Source organism: Piliocolobus tephrosceles, chromosome 15, assembly GCF_002776525.5.
Source record: "Piliocolobus tephrosceles isolate RC106 chromosome 15, ASM277652v3, whole genome shotgun sequence".
In the NCBI taxonomy this organism is placed as follows: domain Eukaryota; kingdom Metazoa; phylum Chordata; class Mammalia; order Primates; family Cercopithecidae; genus Piliocolobus; species Piliocolobus tephrosceles.
In genome coordinates, this window is record NC_045448.1 from 85,827,169 (window position 1) to 85,850,197 (window position 23,029).

At 44.9% G+C, this 23,029-nt stretch overlaps 2 protein-coding genes across 2 annotated transcripts in view; one reads left to right on the top strand and one right to left on the bottom strand.

The window, feature by feature from the left end:
• LOC111551107 (dynein heavy chain 6, axonemal) overlaps positions 1-15,099 on the top strand; it is a 140,374-nt gene extending 125,275 nt beyond the window's left edge. Inside the window, exons 31-37 of the mRNA XM_026456435.1 lie at positions 1,207-1,336; positions 3,632-3,759; positions 7,567-7,752; positions 8,587-8,659; positions 9,501-9,652; positions 11,391-11,613; positions 14,811-15,099. Of these exons, the coding sequence (XP_026312220.1) occupies positions 1,207-1,336; positions 3,632-3,759; positions 7,567-7,752; positions 8,587-8,659; positions 9,501-9,652; positions 11,391-11,613; positions 14,811-14,914 (996 nt within the window). The 3' untranslated portion in view covers positions 14,915-15,099. The remainder of the gene's footprint in view (positions 1-1,206; positions 1,337-3,631; positions 3,760-7,566; positions 7,753-8,586; positions 8,660-9,500; positions 9,653-11,390; positions 11,614-14,810) is intronic.
• A 2,047-nt stretch (positions 15,100-17,146) lies between these two features.
• Positions 17,147-23,029, bottom strand: part of TRABD2A (TraB domain containing 2A) — a 57,942-nt gene continuing 52,059 nt past the window's right edge. Inside the window, exons 6-7 of the mRNA XM_023224904.2 lie at positions 19,453-19,707; positions 17,147-17,594 (exon numbers count right to left, since the gene is read on the bottom strand). Of these exons, the coding sequence (XP_023080672.1) occupies positions 17,411-17,594; positions 19,453-19,707 (439 nt within the window). The 3' untranslated portion in view covers positions 17,147-17,410. The remainder of the gene's footprint in view (positions 17,595-19,452; positions 19,708-23,029) is intronic.

Genomic DNA, 23,029 nt, shown 5'->3' on the forward strand with positions numbered 1-23,029 from the left:
AAACTATAGTTTATTTAGTTAAATATTACTTCATTATAAGTAATTATATCTGGAAAGTAAGTATCATGAATATTTTTTCTTCGTATTTTTCTGTCTTCAAATTTTTGTGTAATCCATTTTTTTCTAATTTAAAAAAAAGTTAATTGAATAAAAGAATGACCTGAAAGTGTGTTCTCATGATTTTTCCCTCACTTTCATAATTTCTTTTAACTGATCAGCTTAAAAATGTTTAACCATTCTTTATTGTAGTAAAACATATATAACAGAAAATGTATATTTTAATCATTTTTAAGCATACAGTTCAGTGGCATTAAGTACATTTATTTATGTATTTATTTTTCTTTTCTTTCCTTTTGAAATAGGGCCTCTCTCTGTTGCCCTGGCTAGAGTGCAGTGGTGAGATCATAGTTCACCACAGCTTCTAACTCCTGGGCTCAAGCTATTCCCCATTCAGCCTCCCAAGTAACTAGGACCACAGGTGCACACCACCACACCCAGCTAACTTTTTTTTTTTTTTTTTTTTTTTGTAGGGACAGAGACTTACCGTGTTTCCCATGCTGGTCTCAAATTCTTGGGCTAAAGCAATTCCTTTTGAGCTAAAGCAGTCTTCCTGCCTTGACCACCCAAAGTGTTGGGATTACAGGCATGAGCCACTGGGCCCGGCCCATTAAGTACATTTACACTATTGCTCAACAAAAAAATTTTTCGTATGACAGGAACAACTATGTACTAGGCATTTCCAATGACCACATTTTACCAACTCTACCTTCAAGATAGAAAATAAAATTTCTTTAAGCCAGTCACAAAAAGACAAATACTGCATGATTTAACTTTTATGAAGTTATCTAAAATAGTCAAATTCATAGAATTAAAGAGTAGAATGGTAGTTGCGAGGGGTTGGGGAGAGGGCGAAATGGGGAGTTACTAATCAACAGGCATAAAGTTGCAGTCAAGCAAGATGAATCAGTGCTAGAAATCTTTTGTGCAACATCGTACCTGTAGTCAGCAATAATTACTGTGTTCCACGCTTAAAATTTGTTAAGAGGGTAGATCGCATGTAATTGTTCTTACCACAATAAAAGAAAGTGAAAATAAATAGTATTGTTTTAGAGAACTGCCTTTACTTTTGTAAATAATTATATGTGCTGCAAATTTATTTGTTGAGAATTTGAGTCTTCACTGTTCTGTCTCTTACTGCCATTACAGTACAAAGAGACCAACACTTTAATCAACACCATACTTGAGGTTCAGCCAAGGTCATCTACTGGTGGAGAGGGAAAAAGCAATGACGAAATTGTTCAAGAACTTGTTGCTTCTGTCCAGGCCAGAGTTCCAGGTAATAAATAATTCTAGGAATCTGTATGTAATGGGAATTTTAGGAATAAACTCAGAGAACTGAGTGATAAACAGATGTCAAAACCTGTTTATTATGTAGACTTTTTTTTAACCTAAAGAGCTCTTTTGACATGGAGCTCTTCATTTATAGACTAGAAGCTTACAGCATCTCAGCATCTCAACTGCCAGAAGCATTAGGAGGAAATTGGTTTCCAGCTCAATGTCACTTTAACCAGACTTTTTCCTGAGCTTCCCTTGGTTTCATTATTCTACTGTCTCTAGACCTGTGCTGTGCAAGAAAATAGCCCCTAGCCACATATGGCTACCTAAATTTAAATTTAATGTAATTTAAAATTCATTTCCTCATTTGCACCAGTCACATTTCAAGTGCTATCATTGGACAGTACAGATAGAGAACACATCCATCATCATTAAAAGCTCTACTGGACAGTCCTGCTCTAGAATCCATTTCAATTTTTTCTCCATTTAGAAGACATGGCTAAATGACTTTCACCTTGTTTTCTGATAAGTGAAAGAGTCTTCCTGAATGATCACAAGAGATCTATTTTAACACTCTTCTTAATCGATAGGAGATTTAGATGTCTTAGTTATTCATGGTTGGAAGAGATGTCATTATAGGAAAAAGAAAATTGGGGCAGGAAAAAACAGCAACTGAGTCTTGCCAATGCCCCTAAGCCCCTGGAATAAAAGGAGCCTTGTGGTTTCAGAAGTCAGTTATCTGCCTCCTAGAAGCAAGCCCTCAAGAGAATGTCTGCTTGGTTAGAGAATTCTGTTGTTGAAGCAAACAGTCAATAAATATAAGATCAATAAATATAAGATGGAGTGCTGGTTGGGAAAAGGATGGAGAGATGAATGGATAGCTGCAGAGACTGTGCACTTGTTTGGTGGAATCCCATTGACACCTAGGAGGTTTTTCTCTCCAGGCTTCATAAAGCTTGTACTTTTACTGTGAAATGCTAAGCAGATCATCTGCTGAGACTGAGGGGACAGGAAAGCAATTGGCTCAGCAAAAGAACTGAGAGTTTGAAATAGCCCTGAGAGGAATGGTGGAAAGAGAGGACCAGGGACATGTAACCACAGCACTGTGGACCCCAGGGATTAGACTCATTGGCACTGCTGAGGGATTTTTGTCCGGCAGCCAAATATGTGTGGTCAAGAAGGAATTTGATATATGTATGTCACAGCCGTTTGTTTACACATACTTTTTGCAAATATGCAAGGAAAAGCCTGTTCCTTCCTCTTTCGTAGCTCATATTTTTTTCATCTGAGCCTGCATTTGGTGGATTGTGGGGAGAAAGAAGAGCTACATTTTCCATCCAGTTTGAACCATGAGCCTGTTTAATAATGCAACCAGTCCCTTTAAATAATACCCAGTTACATGGGATAAACACTAAGTCTCTCTCTCTCTCTCTCTCTCTCGATCTCCTACCCCCAAACCTTTTCTATGCAGTGCAGGTGAGCAGGGAAGTGGGAGATTTAAACACTTGTATGGTAGAGGTGGAGACTCAGGGTCCCTGGACCGTCTAGTCTCTGGAATGTTCCTTGTCTGCCAGGTAACTGCTTTGTCCTGCTAGCATTTGCCACTGAACCTTTCAGGGCTCTGCCTCCCAATCAGCCAAAGCCAGGCACACCTTCCTGTGCCCTCCTGCCAACCCCCCTCATTCCACATTGGAAACCTTTCAAACCCCTCATCAAACTTGCAGATACCACTGAGTCATACTGACCTTCCTTTCATCCTCTTCCCTCTCAACCCCTCACCTCCTCCCCACAGTCAACCAGAATGAAAATGAGCAGGCTTCTCCTTCCGTTTTCCAGTCCTCCTTCTACATTAGCACAGCCAGTCTTTCTATGATCTCACTTAAGCAACAAGAACCTACTTCTCCTGTCCCATGGCCATAGACCACATAGCTCAAACTGGCTGGGAAGATGAAAATACTCATGGGGAACATGCTTTAAGGGAAGAAATGAAATGCAATGGTTTAGTGTTTGAGAAAAAAAAGTGTATATATATATATATATATATATATATATATATATATATATCCTGATACACATGAATTTAAGCTTAATTTTCTGTGATTACTTGTATATAAACACAGGTGAATCACAAAAGCATTCTAAATTATAGAAATGTCACATTTAAATGCTATGCGTCTGGCTTAAACAATGAGAAAAGCTGGCTTTTTTAAAATGTTAAGATAAGCACATTGCCTTAGCAATATTGTGAGAACAAATCAACGATGACTAGCCTGAGGAATCACTGTGTATGTTTCAGAAAAACTGGAAATGGAGGGTGCTTCTGAGGGCCTTTTCATCAAGGATCCTCAAGGACGCCTGAACTCCTTGACCACTGTTCTTGGACAAGAAGTGGACCGGTTTAACAACCTGCTGAAGTTAATTCACGTATGAGAGCTTACTTTCATCATTGCTATTGAGCATCAAAGCTTTGTAGAGAATTGTATAATACGAAATTCTTCCATTCCTATCACTTCAGCATTTCCATTTGGATACACTAACAACTCTTCAAGCCCAATGAGTCTAAAAATGATTTTATCCTTCTCTAATGAATCTGTATTCCCATTTTCTAATAACGATGGAGTGAATATGTAACATTACAAATTCTCAGTCTCCTCCTTATCCTTACACCCTTAGATTCTGTTGACTCACTAGAAATTGATCAGAGACGTAAGCACTCAAGAGTAATTCAGTGCTTGTTCCTAATGTCTAGTTTGCATTTAATAGCATAGTCTTTAAGCAAGACTGTGAAAACCAGAATGTCAGTGTGGGCCACAGAATGCCTGCATTAGAGTCCCCTGTGGTGTGTTCAGCATGTGGATTCCTTGATCCCACTCAAGACCTACTGAGTTAGAATTTCTTGAAGCAGAGCCTGGGAATATGAATTTTAAATAAACTCTCTGGATGATTTTAATGCCGCTAAAATTTGCAAACACCTGTTTGATCTTCTGCTTTATGTTCATAGATAGTTTCTCTCTGCATTGCCTTGCATTGATAATGATGGTCAAAGGCCTTCCTAGTTTCTCTGTGCATAACTATGATAAGAGAGAAAGAATAACTATTAGCAAATATTGAGCATTAACAGGAAAAGTGTTACTGCTAATCAGGGAACCAAACACCTACTTCAAGGTCAAGACTTGGGGATAAGATTGGGGGAGAACTGGGAGAGATCTTTTACAGCTAAAGACCATTCCTGTTCCCCATCAGAAAGGCAAAGTCTCTGGATGTTGTTGCTTGGCTGGCAATACCTAGGCTTGTTAGTTAGGTGGACCCTGGGTCAACTGAGTGTGTGGTCTTCACCTTGGGACTGTGGCATCTAGTCAGGTATGCACCAAAGTCAGCAAGCTAAGTCTCTCTCCTCTCTCAGTCTCCTGGTCAGGTTGCCGGGTCAGGGCTTATTTCCTTCTATATTGAATGAATTGGGGTACAGACTAAGCTACTATGATAAAGACCCCCATAACATAGTCCAAAATAAGATAAAAATTCACTTTACTCTCCCCTAACAGTCCCGAGGGAGCCCTGTCTAGGGCAGGTAGTTAATTCTGCTTTGTGAGCTCATCCAGGGATAAACAGGTTGGCTCTTCCAGTCTCAAAAGACAACTTCCGTGTCTGGGTCTAAGGTGGTTGCCCCAATTGTCCCCTTTTGCCAGCCAGTGGGAAGTAGGAAAGAGAGAGCAAGGAAAAGCAGCTTCCTTATAAAAATGTGATCCAGTGGTAGTGTACATCTTTTCTTCTTATATCCCATTAGCCAAAACTTGGTCACATGGCCACACCCCAGCTGCAAGGGTGGCTGGAAAAGAGTCTCTAGATGGGGTGCTATGTGCCCAGCTAACACCAAGGAAGTGCTGTTGTTTTGAGGAACACCAGGAGATGGATGCTACTCATGTCTTGCCCTTTCCACATCATGAACTTTCACCCACTTGAAGATAAGACCAGATGTCACTTCCTCCATTATGTCTTCCTGGAGACCAGCCCTTCCCTCTACTGCCAGATGAGTTAGGGTCCCATCCTCAAGGCCTTGTCATCTCAGGTCTCTGTGTCTACCACTGTATTCATTACATTTTTTGTAATTTCCCACCTATGAGTATGGCTACTCTAACAAAGAATTTCTTAAAAACAAGGGAGCTGTTACATTCGTCATCTTTGTTTCCTTAGTAACTGGCATACTAAATCTTCCATGAATATTTGAATGTATGGGTGAACAAATGTGACTCTCAGGTCTCCTTTGGTCACTTTTTCTGGTCAAACAAACCCCAGTCCACCACTAACAGAGGAATTCACCTAATGGAAGCTTAAGGGGAGGAGCCCAGGGACAGGTGGCCTGCAGGGCCATCAGGAACCACAGCCAAGCATTCCCATCAGAAGGGAGGTGCCCATCATGGCATGCTGTGCCTGTGCCAGAGGCCTTCCTCACCTGACCTCTAGTCCTAGACCACAAGGCCTGGTCCTGCTTTGCCCTGGCTTTGTTCCCAGCCGCACCTTCCCTTCCCCTTGGGAATAGCCAGACAGTACTGTAGTGGCAATACGAAAGCCAGGGGAAGGGAGCAGCACCCAGGAATGCCATCCTGGCGAACCCACTCTCCTCCAGACAGAACTGTGGGATAGGGCAGGTCCTGGGAGTGACAAGGCCACCCTGTGTAGGCTTCTGAGCCATAGGGGAAGGAAGGCCTTTGAAGTACTCTTTCTCCCATTTAATACATCTGTGTGTTGGCTGCCTCCTTTGGGAGAATCGACTGCAACATGACTGCTTTCTATTTCAAGCAGACCTTGAAGGTCTCAGCAGTCTGTTCCCTCCACCTCTATCATTTTTTGTGTTCTCTCTGGATTTTAGATGAGTCTTCTGCTACTTCTTCCTATTTCCAGGTCTACCATGGAGGATGGTCTTGGCTCTGGCTAAGGGCCTCTTTCCTGCACTCTGCTGCAGATGGTTCCTCAGATCCTAAGGACAAATCTAAGTAAAACACTTCTTTTTTCTACCACTGCCTCTTGTGAAAAGAGGTACAGGGAGAAGGGAACCAACAAATAAACCTATGAAAGAATGGAAGGATGTGTAGCCTTGTTTTATCCACACAGTGCCTGTCGCTAAGATGCTGTGCGTGTGGTCTCAGTCCTTATTTGGTTGCTTAGTCAACATAAATTTTGCCTCCAATATCTTCCTATTGTATTTTCCCAGTATATGGCAGTTTTCACAACACTGCGACCCGTAGGGGCCATAACCCACCTATATGCACTCCCTAGTCTTTAGCCAGGTGGCAAACATCGCCCTGTACTCCACTCCAGCCCAGTGTCTCCCAGGACTACTGCCTGCCTCCATCTTCTGGTGAGAGGAGGAGAGGCTATGAGACATGTTTTAAGGAGGTGTTTCCAGTACAAGGAGACTATCTGATGTCAACTAGAAGATTAGTGTCATCTAAGACTCTCCCCTTTCCAGCCAGGCACGGTGGCTCACACCTATAATCCCAGCATGTTGGGAGGTCAAGGTGGGCAGATCTCCTAAGATCAGGAGTTTGAGACCAGCCTGGCCAACATGGAAAAACCCCATCTCTAGTAAAAATACAAAAATTAGCTGGGCATGGTGGTGCATGCCTGTAATCCCAACTAATTGGTAGACTGAGGCAGGAGAATCACTTGAACCCAAGAGGTGGAGGTTGCAGTGATCCGAGATCACACCACTGCACTCCAGCCTGGTGACGGAGCAAGACTCTATCTCAAAAAGAAAAAAAAAAAAGGAATCTCCTCTTTCTGCACTAACTCTGGGGGTTGGGGGATCCCCCTGAGCAGAGATGACCAGTAGCATGAGCTGGTTCTCACTCCCCATCTCCCCCTCCTCCTCACACTCTGTGGTTCCCAAATCACAGTCAGGCCTATTTTTCTTTTGGCCTGGAGGAGTGCTGGACAGTGGCATTTCTCCCAGCCGCTTCTCCAGGCTTCAGGAGACATTTCTGCTTCCTTCTTTCCACTGCATTGGACTCTACCATCAACTGCCACCCTCAAGTGTTACACCACAATGGTCACATATTGTAATAATGCATGTGATATTGGAGGGTCTGGGAAGCAGACAGTGTGCACAGAGAACAGAACCCAGCAAGTGGCACCTCCGGGCAAGGCAGCACCTGCTGTCATGAATGTGTGTCACTCACTGACACTGGATAATAACATCTACAAAGGCCACCAACCCCTTTTCTGTTCTTTCAGACTTCTCTGGAAACACTCAACAAAGCCATCGCTGGATTCGTGGTGATGTCTGAAGAAATGGAAGAAGTGTATAACAGTTTCCTCAATAACCAGGTTCCTGCTCTGTGGTCCAACACAGCCTACCCATCCCTGAAGCCACTAGGGTCGTGGGTCAAAGACCTTATCCTGAGGACCTCATTTGTGGATGTAAGAAAATTCCTTTCACTGGGTTTCGATGAATCTGATGGCATAGTTGGCCTAAGGTCCCTAGGAAACACTGGCTAAAGATATCCACAGTCACTGATGGATAATCTGAGCCCAGAGAAAAAGAAATGTCCAAGGCCGGGTGCTGTGGCTCAAGCCTGTAATCCCAGCACTTTGGGAGGCCGAGACGGGCGGATCACGAGGTCAGGAGATCGAGACCATCCTGGCTAACACGGTGAAACCCCGTCTCTACTAAAAATGCAGAAAAATTAGCCGGGCGTGGCGGCGAGTGCTTGTAGTCCCAGCTACTTGGGAGGCTAAGGCAGGAGAATGGCGTGAACCCAGGAGGCGGAGCTTGCAGTGAGCCGAGATCGCGCCACTGCACTCCAGCCTGGGCAACTGAGCGAGACTCCATCTCAAAAAAAAAAAAAAGAAAGAAATGTCCAGAATGGCATCACTTTACACGTCTTATACTAATTATAATATCGCTTGCCCAAGGCACTCATCCCCACATTCCACTTTAATTAATTGGAGTTTCAGCTTTAATTCATGGGACCCCACAGTGAGGTACAGACCAACTGAAATGAGTCCAAACCCCAGATAACTTTGCGGCTGTCTCCCTCTCACATACCCCACAATAACCAGGCTCTGGGTCCGCAGTCATCAGGCCGGCAGAACAGGAAGGGGAACGGGGCAGGCAGTGAAATGGGGGTGGTGACTAACTCAGAGCTGCTTTAGTTTCTGCCTCCTGAGAAACTCTCCCCAAATAGGACTTTGCTTTAGAAAACAAATTCCATCCCAGAAATAACGTTTATTATGAGTATGTTTCTCCTTCAGTTGTGGCTCAAAAGAGGACAGCCTAAGTCCTACTGGATCTCCGGTTTCTTCTTTCCTCAAGGATTTCTAACAGGTACCAGCGCATCCCCTAGAAAAACCCCACAGGAAAGGCCATGAATTGTCATACACGGGGTTTTGAGGTCCTGGGGAAATGACATGGCTACTAATGCTTTAACAATGAGGCTATTGATCATAGGGCAATCTAACAAGGTCCTGCTCTTCCTCACTTGTGGGAGGCAGAGGAAAGATGGCAGAGATAGCAGATGTTCCCCAGCAACCTAATCCCTGCCCCTCTCAAGTTACATAAGTGCAGGCACTGCCGCCTCCACGAACACAGAGTGTGCCTCAGTTCCCCATGTGACCCACGCTCAAGGGTGTCATCTGCTGTCCACCTGCTCAGGCCCCAGCTGTGAGCAGCTTCCTTCCCTCTGAGAAATTCTCTTGATGTGCTTCCATCAGCCCTTGGGGAATCTAGCCCCTTCAGAAGGGGCTAGAGCCTGTGAGCAACTCAATGCTAATGACCGAAGCCCTTCATCTCTCTCATTCTTCATACCTATTAAACAGCCCATATAAAACAAGCTGGGCAAAATCCTAAAGTTAGCGAGACTGGGCTCGGAAACTGCTTCACTCATTTGTCTCCCTTATGTCAGGGCAATGCACTGCATACTGGCCTTCTTCCCTCCCTTCCCAACCAGGACCAGAGCTTGTCCATCCCTTGGGCCCTTACCTCCCAACATGACCCACAGGCTTCCTGACCCTGTGAACTAACTCAGAGGAAGATGTTAAGAGTTGGGTTTTCTCTGTAGTGGGAAGGCTCTCTAATGCCAGGGCAGCCTGGTTTGTGTGAAGGGGGTTAGTGCCTGGGGAGTAGCAGTGTTGTTTTGAACGCGGCTTTCTGATTTTCATAATTACAGGAACTCTTCAAAATCATGCTCGAAAATACAATTTGCCTATAGATGAGCTAAGTTTCAAATACAACGTAATTCCCACCTATCGGGATCAAGCTGCAGTGATAGAAGCTGCCAAGACAGTGCAATTTGGACAAGAACTGCCCATGGACATGGAGGTATTGTCCACCTGGCTGTTATGGCAAAGCAGCTTCTATCCCACTGTCCTTGAAGATTTCAGACAACCTCCATGCCCCACTCCCACCACCTCCCATCGGCAGGAGCAGGAAGGGCAGGGTAGTCATCACACCTCCAAGATAAGCTCCCCAATTAGCAATGACCAGATAGGAACTGCCTAAACTAGTCTGATTTATAGAAATATGTTTAAAGCAATATTATTTTATTTTTTAGCTACCTTTAGTAACCTTCTTCATCTTACAGAATCAATATAGCAAGAAGTCAACAAGGTTAACAAGGGTTTAAAAACTAGACAAGCCTGAGTTTGAATTCTGACACTGCTGTATGTGCTGGAGCAATTGTTGACATGTCTGCACCTCTTATTATTTTAAGATCCTTCTTGTCTTAAGAAGAGGGTATCAAGTTTCCCATGTAAGGAAAACTTGAGGCTCCAGGAAGACAAAGCAACACCCACATTAAAGCCCCCACCGGAGGTTCCAGGACCAGCCTGCCCTGGTCCATGCTCAGCACACTCCATCTGCCACAGAGGCTGATTCTGACAGGCAGAAATTTACAGTGACCACCAGGGCTCTGTCCCTCCACCCCATCCCAGTTCATACCATGTCTCTGCTTGGGTCATGTGTGCTGAGCCATGAGAATACCTTACAATCTCTGAGATCTGGGGAGACCTCAGACTGCCTAGCTGGCCTGTCTCCTGGCCCACCTAGCAAATGTCTGCCACCAACAGACCAGGAGACGGGCCTGTAGTGCGGAGTAAAGGAAACAGCCAGTGTCATGTGACAGGCACATATACTGGTCTAAACACAGAGTATGTGTTTAAACAGCTTTATCTCTGTTACGAACAGCCAAGACCACTGTCAGCCCATTTGCCTCCTTGGCTCAGCATAGGAAAAGGTGCTCCCTCTGGGTGGATGCCCAGATGATGGACACCCAGTAGGTGGCAGGATAGTTTTCAGGGAAATCTGCATAAACATACGTGGCAGCCCAAAAACAGGAAGGCCCACCCTGCTGCACCCAAGAAACAGAAAGTTTAGGACACCAAAAAGCAAAGACCAGCTAAAAAGAATTTAGTTTACCATCCTTTTATTCACTATAAAATGCACTACATATGATCCAAACTGCTTAGTCCTCTGCCTGCAGACGTGAGGCTCCAATTATCCAAAGACCTGGGGCCAGAATTGGCCAGATCCACTCAGGGTTTGAGGAAGAATGATTCAGATACCCACAATTGGCAAAAAAAAAAAAAAAAAAAAAAAAATGCACTGGTGGAGACATCCAATCACAGGACTCTGATGGGCAGAGTTTCTCACTCTCCCTCTTTCTTATTTAATACAAACATTTAAAAGTAAGCATAATTTTAAAAAGAGAGAGAGAAAGAACAAAAAGGAATTTTCCATGGGCACTCTGTAAATATTATTGCAGATATATAATCCGTCTTCTAGGAGGGCATCCAAATCCTTGAAAACCCTTGCTAAGAATAACAGACGATAATCTCAGTACTCCTCCACCTCCCTTGAAAAGGGGAAAAGTCATTACATTATTATTACGTTTTTTTGCGTCTCAGAGCCTCAAGATTGACCTCTCTAAGATGTGAATAATAACAGCAATGTATAGAGTGTTTTTTAGAATTACCTGGTGAGGATGTGGGACATAGGAAGTGACTCACACCTGCTGATCCCTTTTCCCCCTCTCACTTTGAGACTTGTGGGTATCTTTCAGTTGCCCTCTCCCGAGGATGGTGTTCTTGTTCATGGGATGTTCATGGATGCTTTTCGATGGGATGATAAGGGAATGGTGGTAGAAGACGCATTGCCCGGACAGATGAATCCAGTGCTGCCTGTGGTGCATTTTGAACCACAACAAAATTATGAGCCAAGCCCAACACTTTACCACTGCCCACTTTATAAAACAGGAGCCCGGGCAGGAACACTCTCAACCACAGGTGAGGATGTTCTTAAGATTAGTTCAAATAATGACCAAATGCAATCTTCCATCAAAGTCCAAACACTGAGCTGTAATTGGCTCAAGATCTCCCTTGGGCCAATTAACTAGACTTAAAATGAAGCCACCTATAACATACAAAATTCATAAATGTAATTATAAATTCTATTTGTTCTGACTGTAGATTAATATTATAGAATTAATAATTGCTTCTATTAGAATCTAAGGAGTAGAAGATAGAGTTTAACAAGTAGAGACTTCCACTTTCAAAATGGTGGCCTGAATAGACACTAAAATCTCTCTTTTTCTCACCAAATCCATTTTTACTCATCACAAAAGAGATTTTAAAATAAATGAATAGGCCGGGCAAGGTGGCTCACCCCTTTAATCCCAGCACTTTGGGAGGCCGAGGTGGGTGAATCATCTGAGATCAGGAGTTCAAGACTAGCCTGACCAACATAGTGAAACCCTATCTCTACTAAATACGAAAAATTAGCCTATGTGGTGGCAGGTGCCTGTATTCGCAGCTACTTGAGAGGCTGAGGCAGGAGAATCATTTGAACTTGGGAGGCAGAGGTTGCAGTGAGCCGAGATTGGGCCACTGTACTCCAGCCTAGGTAACAAGAGCGAAAACTCCATCACAAATAAATAAATAAACAAATGAATAAATGGAAAGCCCTGATGCAAAACTCTGAGTGGATCTGAAACTGAGATACAGCTCTGAAAAAAAGAAAGCAGACAGAAAGAAAGCCACCTCAACAGATACACTGAGGGACAGCTGAAGAATGAACAGAGAAAATGAACTAGGAAAGTCGCCTTGAATACAGCATAGTGAGAGGGGAAAGAAGTGACCCTATGGGAGGAGCCAGAATTTGCAACGTTTTTCTAGTTTTCTAGGCAACCTGGAAGGAGAAAATAAAGAATGGAGGAGAGAGAATATTTGAAAAAATAATGGCTGGTAATTTCCCAAAACTAAAGAAACACTTGAATCCTTAGATTATGAGGTCTCACGAAGTGGAAGGAATGATTTTTAGCAACATACAACAAGTAATCAAATCTTCAAAGAAACCTAGATATACCAAAGTGATACTTAAGACTGTCAGAGACAAAATAAAAATTCTCAAAATAACCAAAGAGAAGAGACAATGTATAATATATGCTGGAACTGAAATCCCAGAGAATGAGAATCAGATTGATATCAGTCAACTCTCATTATCCACAGTGCATATAAAAAGATAACAGAGAATCACCTTCAACGGGTTGAGGGAAAATACCTTTGAACCAGAATTCAAAACACAACCAAACCATCTTCCAAAAAGGAAGTGAATAAAGACAGTTTTGAACATACAAATGCTTTAAATTCATCATCACTGACCTTCTATTTTGAAAAAAATCCAGCTGTCTAGCCAGGTGTGGTATCACGTGCCTGTAGTCCCAGCTACTCAGGAGGCTAAGGTGGGAGGATCACTTGAGCCCCAGAGTTCAACACCAGCCTGGGCAACCTAGTGAAACACCCATCTCAATTAAAAAAAAAAAAAATCCAGCTGTCTTAGTTTGCTTGTGTTTGTGTTGCTATAAAGGAATACCTGAGGCTGAGTAACTTTAAAGAAAAGTTTATTGGGCTCATGGTTCTGCAGGCTGGTGCCAGCGTCTGCTTCTGGTGAGGGCCTTAGACTGCTTCCACTCATAGCAGAAGGCAAAAGAGAGCTGGTGCGTAGAGATCCATGGCAAGAGAGGAAGCAGGCAAGATGGGAGGGAGGCGCCAGACTCTTTATAAGCAGCTCTCACAAGAACTAATAAAGTGACAGCTCACCCCCCATTCCAAGGAGTATTAATCTACTCATCAGGGATCTGACCCCCATCACCCAAACACCTTCCATTAAGCCCCATCTCCAACACTGGGGATCAGATTTCAACATGAGATCTGGAGGGATCAAACATCCAAACTGTTAGAAGCCTGGCATAAAGAATTCTTACAAATCTGGGAGAGAGGACCAACAACCTAACCTTATCTGAAACTGTGACAGAAACCCCATCAAAAGAAACTCTTTTTCAGCTATTTAAAGGAGGGGTAGTCCTATGTAGTAGTCATCACTGGCCACTAATATCCCAAAAAAGAAAGACAATCAGACATAGTGTGCTTCCTGATAGGAGTATGTACTACCAAAGAAGTATTCCTGCCGTAAAACTCAAACCTGCTAGCCTGGGCAAGATGGCGAAACCCTGTCTCTACAAAAAATACAAAAATTAGCAAGGTGTGGTGCACACGCCTGTAATCCCAGCTACTTGGGAGACTGAGGCAGGAGGATTACTTGAGTCCAGGAGTTCAAGTCTGCAGTGAGCCATAATCAAACCACTTTTGCCCAGCCTGGGCAAAAGAATGAGACCCTGTCTCAAAAAGAAAACAAAAAAAAAAAGGAAAAAAAAAACCTCAAACCTGAATGTAGCCATGCCTCTAGATCTAACCTCCCCTTACAGGAAGAGAGGAATATATTTAAAATCACCACAGCAATGCTGTCATCAAAATCCAGATTCTGGGAAACTTAACAGGACAAACAGTCTGGTTGTTTCAACAAATATATTACAAGGGGGCAGCAAAAGAAGCAGAGGGAAACCTACCAATTGAAAGATTTAAGAGACACATCACTGTTGCAAGATATGAAACTCATTTGAATCCTGGTTATTAAGAAATGATTAGGCCGGGCACAGTGGGTCATGCCTGTAATCCCAGCACTTTGGGAGGCCAAGGCAGGTGGATCATTTGAGGCCAGGAGTTTGAGACCAGCCTAGCCAACTAGTGAAACCCCACCTCTACTAAAAATACAAAAATTAGCCAGACATGGTGGTATGCACCTATAGCCCCAGCTACTCAAGAGGCTGAGGTAGGAGAATCACTTGAACCCAGGAGGGCAGAGGTTGCAGTGAGCTGAATCGTGCCACTGTACTTCCAGCCTGGGTGATAGAGTGAGACCCTGTCTCAAAAAAAAAAAAAAAAAAAGTTCTATGAAGTCTAAGCTGGACGAGTCCTAAAGAATTATTTGTTCTAAAAATCTTCATTTTATAGAGCATAAAACGACCCATAAAGGACTATTTGTCCAGTTAGGACTGGAACCCAGATGTCTTGACTCTTTGTAGCCTCTCTGTATAAGGAAGTTATTCTCTAAGTAACAACCCTTTTTTTCCTATATCCTTAATTAGGACATTCAACCAACTTTGTGGTAACCGTCCTCTTACCCTCCAAGCGGTCCAAAGACTACTGGATTGCCAAGGGATCAGCTTTGCTCTGCCAGCTGAGTGAATGAAAAGGTGCCACCTCAGCACTGAAAAAGAACCAGGCCACAGATCTTTCCTAATGGGAGCAAAACGTTTGAATAACTTATATGTGAGCAAAAAGGTATTAATTCTGATTTGACTTAAAGGTATCAAGTGTAACTTTTATTTCTCTTATGTCCTTAAAATAAAGTGTTTGAGTTCTTTCTGTTGGCAATCCAAGCTCCGCTGTAGAAGCAATGGGTTCAACACCCACCTGTTAAACCTGCCCCCCCACCCTAAGTGAGAGGCAGCTTCCCATCAGTTACTTTCTGGGACCCCCAGGAAGAGTCAGGACTCAGCACTCGCTTCCCCTCACAGGCTCCTTTCCTCTTCACCCTGATATGAAAGGCCCCCAGGTGCTTCCATTTCTAGACTAGATTAAGGCTCTCAGCGTCCAGTGCATGGGAGGTTGATGCGGTGAGCACAACTGGTAGAGCAAATGAGCAGGATAATAAGAAGCTGGCCTCTGATGTCAGTTCCCTGTTCTGTGGGGCTCCATCACAATCCTTGGAAGAGCCTATACTTTGACAAAAGGGCAGGCCAATCCTGCCCAAGTACGGAGGATTTTCCCCTTCCACTTTAGGATGATTCTGTATGAAAACTAACCAAGTCCCAGTCAGGTGCGTCTGAGCCTCTGCCACCTCCAAATCAGAGATTGGTGGGTCAGTTCTCAAGTGGAGCAGCCAGTGTGACAAACCATCTTGTGTCGGTCCTGCCAATAATGGTCTGCCTGCTTCCTCGGCCGTAATGTGATCCAAGAAACAAGGAAATCACCCAGCTAGGATTGAGCCCTTGGTGGGAGCCACACCACCCTCTTACAAAGAATTGGAGGAACAGAGTCAGCCCTCCCAGTGTATCTCTGCCTCCCCGCTTCATCCCCATACCTATCGAAGTTAAGAGTAGATTCAAGTCGCAGAGAAGCAGGTAACAGCACTTTTGCCAGAAATCAGTGCACAAATCAGAAACTACTCTTGGTGTTTCAAGCAGAAATAGTTGCTAACATGGTCACAGGAATGGCTGCCGCTGCAGAAGTCAAAGAGTTGATATCAGGCATCGCACCATCTGTACTCCAAGGTGGGAACCCTGAAGGAAAAATTGTGCCGACCTCACAGCTACTCCACGCTGAAGCAGGGGAATAGAGGGGGCTGCAGAGACTGACCACTGCACAAACTTGTGTCTGCTGAAGCCTGCACATAACCATGCCCCCTGCTCAAGAAAAATTCCCTCTGCCCACTTTTGTTTTCCAAATATCCCATGAGTGTATCTCATTAGGAGAATCGAACATAGCAGCAGGGAGATTTGGGAGTTTTTGCCCGCCTACCCCTGCAATACAGATGGTGCAGAATGGAACCAAAGTGGTGGACATGGATCTTAAGTGCCACCACACTACTGTTTCAGTAAGGCCACTGAGATCTTCTGGGCCCTGGAAATAACTGAGCATGAACCCACAAAAGCCTCAGAAAAGGAAGGGAAACCAGAGCTACAAATCCAGACCATCAGTCTTACCCTAAGCCAGATTAGGGAACAAATACAACTACTTCTTATTGACCCCACCCAAGTCCTGGACAGACATTCTACCTAGGGTTTTTGTGGGCTACTCAGAAGCCCAGGACCATAAAGGACGCTTGCCACAGGTGGGAGACCCTGATCTGGAACCATGGTGGTTAGGGGACGGAGATCACCTGGGCAGGGTTAAAAGCTCCCATTTCAGATTCAACTGGGGAAGTTCTACTCAAACACATTTTATAGAAAGAGTCCCAATAAGATTTGTATTTAGAAAAGACATTTACAATAAACATGTGAATAATAAATAACAAGATGGGGATTGGGGGTAGTTTGAAAACCACTTTCTTGCACAGCACCTCTGACAAAGCCTACCCACTCCCCCCACCCCCCACCCAGCCTCTCAGTGAGACACACACATTATACAAAATGAAAGCATCTCTTAGGGCACAGGGAGCACCCTATTCACCAGAGCTTGAATAGAGAGGTGCAGACCACAAGTTCCATGGCCCACTGACTCCCCTGCATCCAGAACCAAGAGTGGCACAAAGAAAGGGAGCAGAAAGAGGAAAGGGTCAGGATACAAAGCCAGAGCCGGAAGGGATCAGAGCTGCAGCTGAGAAGTGCAGGGCCTAGGGGGAAGCAGTGAAAGGATTTAGGGTGTGAGAGAGGAAGTTGTCTGCCTGATATATACGCATCATGAATAAAAATCTACACCAAAAGAAAGGTTTTATTTTCATACAACTCATTTATAATTTATTTTCACACAACTCATTATGTTACAAAACTGTACACCTCCACCCAAAGTTGGATAACCCAAAGTCTCATTCCTTGGAAAGAGAAGAATCAACACTGGGCTTCTTTTTCAGGAGAAGTCTCTTCTCCTGGATTGGGCCCAACAAGGCTAGACCAGAATGTGGAGTACAGGAATGGCCATCCTTCAAGTCTGAGGGGTCAGGGTCTTAGCCTGGTGCTTCCAGTCATTACAGGAGAGGTGTCTCTGTTTGGAAAGCCAGCACCAACACCCAGAACACAGGAGTCCAGAGAGACAGGCAGGCACTGCTGGCCACCATCTGGCTGTGGTGGGAATGCCCATGGCGAGGGAACTGCAGCTCAGTGGAGATGTGCCTGTCCAGGACAGGGACCTGGAGTTGCGGGACCATGTCACTAGGAGGCAAAGGGAAAGACAGAGTCTGAAGGCACAGCAGAAACCACTGCACATGCCAAGGCCCCCAAATGCCCACACAGCTTCTCTTCATCTCCCCTCCTTAAAGAAAGGAATGGGTATTAGTATGTTAATAGGCTTCCTATATCTCTGGTCCTCTTTCATGTCTTTGGCCACTGCTACCAGAAAACCAAATGGCAGAGGATATTAAGACCAGCAGACTAGCCAACTGTCCCTGGCTATTTGGTTCTTCATCCAAAGATTAGTGAAAGTCTTCATATAAGGCCCAATTCAAAGTTTGCTAATCACTAGCCTCTGGGCAATCTTAGGCAGGGACCCTCCTCACTGGCCACCACAGAGGCAGAGCCAGACCATGCAGATTCCTCCCTGGGTCTCTGCGTCTCACCTGCCCAAGTCCAGGCCTGATGTGCACAGCATGTAGGCATACCAGGTCAAGACAGTTCAAGCTGAGGGGCCCATGACCTCAGGCTTACCCAGATCTTTCAACTTAGCTGGAGTATAAAGTGCCCAACCCCATGGCCACCAATGGCCTTGTTGGAAAAAGTACTAAACAGGTCAATTTATTCCTCTGTCAATGGAGAGGTTCATGAGTCACCGTGGGACATGAACACCATCAGAAGCTGTCCCCGTTCTCCAGGTCCCATCTGGCTGCCAGCTTCTGTCCATTTACAATGCAAATCACACAGCATCTCACATGTCCGCTTCAAATCTTTCAGTGGCTCCCTACTTCCCTCCCTGTTTACCTCTCTAGACACATCTCACCCCACTACTCCTTCACTTCCCAGGCCCCAGTCAGAATTACTTTATCTCGGCTTCTTTAACACAATCGTTCCCTCCAACCAGACTTTCACATTGTTCCCTCTGCCCTCAACTCTTCCCCTTCCCTACTCAGTTGTTCACTCACTCACTCACTCACTCATTCTACATTTATTAAGCACCTGTGCAGGCACTGGATCCCTGAATCTACTGATCCAGACTCAGAAGCTCTATTCACAAGGTTCCACTTTGGCTTCTAGTCAGTATAAGCCAAAAGGATGCTTCCTCAAGGGAAGACTTTCCTGACCCCTGACCCTAAGAAGTAACCTCCAACACACACACACACACACACACACCCCATGCACCACAAACACACCCACAGCACCTTACATTTCCATTGCAGATTATCTACTCAAAAATCCATCTTCCTCACCAGACTGCAAGTTCCATGAAGGCAGGGCCTGTGTCTGATTGGCCCCATACACACAGCATCCAACACAATAGCAGGCACAAAGGAGGGACTCAATAAACCTGAGATTAATTTAACTGGATTCCTGGTCCCAGCCTCTCTGGGGTAGTTCTTCTAGAAGCTTTGTGCCCTGCAGACTCAGGCTTGCCTATCCACCTCTGATCTACTCCCCAGCCATCTCTGAGACTACATTCAGTGTAGGGTCACAACTCTTCCCTTACAATGTGGGAGTTAAACATGCCCATTCCTACCGAGCTGCTTACAGCTCTGCAAATCTATGGCACTCTCCCTAAATCGGCCATGGAGAAAGAGCTGAAAAATCAAGTTCTTTGCAACCTTTCCAGATACCTTCCACTTTTAACAGACTCATCCTACCCGGAAACTTGTTCTTTAACAAGCATAAACATGTTGCCCTTGCCCTGGCTTGAAGCAACTACCTTAAATCTGGATTCGCTTCTGTCACAGTGGACAGAAAAAGGGTGCCTGGGGTCATGAGGAAAGGGAAAGGTTGCGCCATGATGGGGGTTCCCATTGCAACCAGTGTGAGGGGCATTCCTGGCTCTGCTCACTAGGGTAAAGGTGGATGCCAACCCGACCCAGCCTCCTCGCCTGACCTCTCCTCCAGGCGGACCCACAGATCGCTGAATTGCCGGAGTCGCTGCCTCCGCCGTGGCCCCCTCCGCTTCTTCCGGAACTTCTTCTGCTCGGCATCACCGGGAGGGTGAGCACTTCCGGGCCGGGACACCAGGGGCGGCAGCGTTGAGTGCACCGAGGATATGGCCTCCGGTGTCGGTACTTCGGGGGTAGGCACTTTTGGAGCAAAGATGGTGGACGGGGTGGGCTGTGTGGAGGTCTTTTTACTCTTCCCTCTGTACACAAGTGGAAGGAGGAGGTCTTTGGAGGAGGGTCACACAGCATGGCGCCCTCCCCAGCTCTCTTACACCTCAGGTTTCACGATGACGGCAGATAACCTGAAAGTTCAAGCTGGCCAGGAAGGGCAGAAATTACCCAGTTCTTGAAATTACCTTGGGAATTGATCTCTTTGACGCCTTATTTTTCCCCCTCAGATATCCTCACTCTACCTTCTCCAAATCCCCTAGTCCTGGGGAGAAAGATTCAAGATTTTTAAACTGTTACATGTACAGTAATTACTGTACTTTTCTAACAATGAACAGGTCAGCACTGTCTAGAAAATCACTGACAATTATGGCTTTTTTTTTTTTTTTTTTTTTTTTTTACAGACCAGGTTTCTCTCAGTAGCTCAGGCTGGAGTGCAGTGGCCCAATCATAGCTCACTGTAGGCCTCAAACTCCTGGACTCAAGTGATTCTCCCGCCTCCGCCTCCCAAATACAGGCAAATGTCACCACTCTGACTAGTGAACAGTAAAGCTTTTAAAGACAGATGGAAAACGTTTAACTGCCATTTGCTTAAAACCACTGAAGTAGCTCTTAACCTTCTTAATCCTTTCTGTACCCTCATGAGGGCTTTATTCAGGAAGAGGCTCTCAGGACTGTCTTCAAACCACTTAATCACAGATTTGTCCTTAAATCATCTTTCCCAAAGAGATATTTTCACAACTAATGGGCAACTCAGACTCACTTCTAGTTTTCCCCTAAAGGTGACTATAGTCACCAAATACTTTGAGTGTGAAGAAATAAGCTACTAGAAGGACCAAGTTTCTTCCAACAACAGAACTTTTGTCAAGGGTTTGGTGAAGGGGATGGGGGAGCAGAAAGAGAAGAATTCTACTGGATGTCAATCTCATTGTCTCCTGATGTAGGTAGGGAGTGAGGGTCCTGAAACTCCCATCTGCCTGAGGCAGGGGAGCAGTGGATGTGCCATGTCTAGGGTTTTCCTCGTCCAATGATGTAGGTGCCACTGACCAGCACATGTAAGAACTCAGTTACTCCAAATCAGCCTTGATGAACCATCTGCCTTACCAGAGTGGGCCTCAGTTCTGAGCCACAACATGGCAGAGCCTGAGAAGTCAGTACTAATGGCCTTGTGTGAGGAAGGGTGGAGGTATACAAGAAGGAAAGCAAAAAAGGGAAAGACTTATATTGGGCAAAAAATATAGAAGAAGGGAATTCCTAAAATGGCAAAGGATTTAAAAAGGCCCCTACTCTGAACCTGAGACTAAGGACCCCAGAAACATAAAGTCATAGCTAGAAGGTTCCTGGAGGACAGGGCTTAATATATTATTACTGTCTCCTGAGCTCAGCACAATGCCTGGTACATAACTGTGAAGCCACTTAAATGAACCCTTTCATTATTACAACAAAGAAACTAGAGCCTCAAAAGGGAATCTGCCCCCCATCACAGCTCTCTAGGATTCAGGTGGCCTCCTAGGGCAGGGGTCCCCAGCCGCCAGCCATGGACTAGCACTAATCTGTGGCCTGTTCAGAAATGGGCCACACAGCAGGATGTGAGCAGCAGGCAAGCAACCATATAACCACCTGAGCTCCACATCCTCTCAGATCAGCAGGGACATCAGATTCTCATAGGATCGCAAACCCTACTGTGAACTGTATGTGCTAGGGATCTAGGTTGCACGCTCCTTATGAGAATCTAAAGCCTGATATGAGGTAGAACAGTTTCACCCCAAAACCATCCCCCCTCCCCTGGGAAAATTTTCTTCCACAAAATTAGTCCCTAGTGCCAAAAACATTGGGGGCCGCTGTCCTAGAGGGTTCAAGAGCAGATGGTCAGGCAGCTCCATGCCCACCAAGCCCTGTGCCCATGACAGAGACTATGTCTTTGTCATCCTTAACCTCCATATGACCCAAACAGGTCCTGGTACACGGTAGGCACTCAAGAAAAGTCTGTTGCTTTGATTTAGCAAGGAACATGGTCTCAATCTCACTAGGGCTGTGTTCTATGGCTTGAAACAGTGGGTCCTCACAGTGAGACAAATCGTAGCTTTGTTTCTGTTCAACTCACAACAAACAAAGACCTCACCCCAGAAACTCCAGGTAGCCAAGGCCAGGGCTTAAGAGCCAAGTTAATAGCCCTGGGTGGGGGTTGGAGAGTAGGGGTCAAGAAGAAATTAGCTTTACTCTTCCTAGTTTTTATTTCCCTCGTATTTCTAAGCTAAGGAGTCCTAAGGAATCATAACACCTACTTTATAACTGAGGAAACTGAAGACCTGGGAGAGGAAACTGACCTGCACAAGGTTACAAGAAGGATTCTGTGCCATCTTTTTTTTTTTTTTTTTTTTTTTTTTTTTTGAGACAGAGTCTTGCTTTGTCGCCCAGGCTGGAGTGCAGTGGCACGATCTCGGCTCACTGCAACCTCCGCCTCCCAGGTTTAAGAAATTCTCTGCCTCAGCTTCCCAAATAGCTGGGATTACAGGCACGTGCCACCAGGCCCAGCTAATTTTTTTGTGTTTTTGGTAGAGACGAGGTTTCACCATCTTGGCCAGGCTGGTCTTGAACTCCTGACCTCATGATCCACCCGCCTCAGCCTCTCAAAATGCTGGGATTATAGGCGTGAGCCACCGCGCCTGGCCAATTCTTTGCTGTTTTTAAGTAACATTCATTGTTGAGATTTTTTTCACATCATAAAGCTAATCCATTCTCATTGTAGAAAATATAGAGAGTAGAAATTAGTGTCACTGTAATCTCCAGGGAGATCCTACAGACAAATGCTCACATGGACTCAGACAGGGGTTTAAGGGTCTCTAGGTCAATAGAGGTGACTGCTCTTCTGCCTCAAATAGAAAATTCCAGCTGCTGAACACACCCAATCCACCATAGAGCCTCTGGACTGGATCCTGTCACAGGCTCAAGATCTAGATTATCATGTTTTGACCCACTTGGATTCTCACAGTTTAGCTAAACTTCTACCCACAAATGCTAAGCCCATGATCATTTTGGCTACAATATAGGGCTACCCCCTTGTGCTGATAGCCTATTTGCCCCCTACCTGCATTTCACGCAGCCTCCTCACTCCATAGAAGTCTCCAAGAAAGAAACACACTGGTTGACAAGGAAAAGACCCCAGGCTTGGAGCCTTAGACAAAATAATTGACCTTTCTGAGCCTCTGCCACTTGTATAAAATTAACCTATCCTACTTTGTTGCTGTGAGGATTAAAACAGCCCAAACACCATGCTTCACACAGTGCTGAGCACTCAGTAGATCCTTACTTCAGGTGCATCCCTCTTTCTCCCAGTCCTCTGAGAATGAGTGA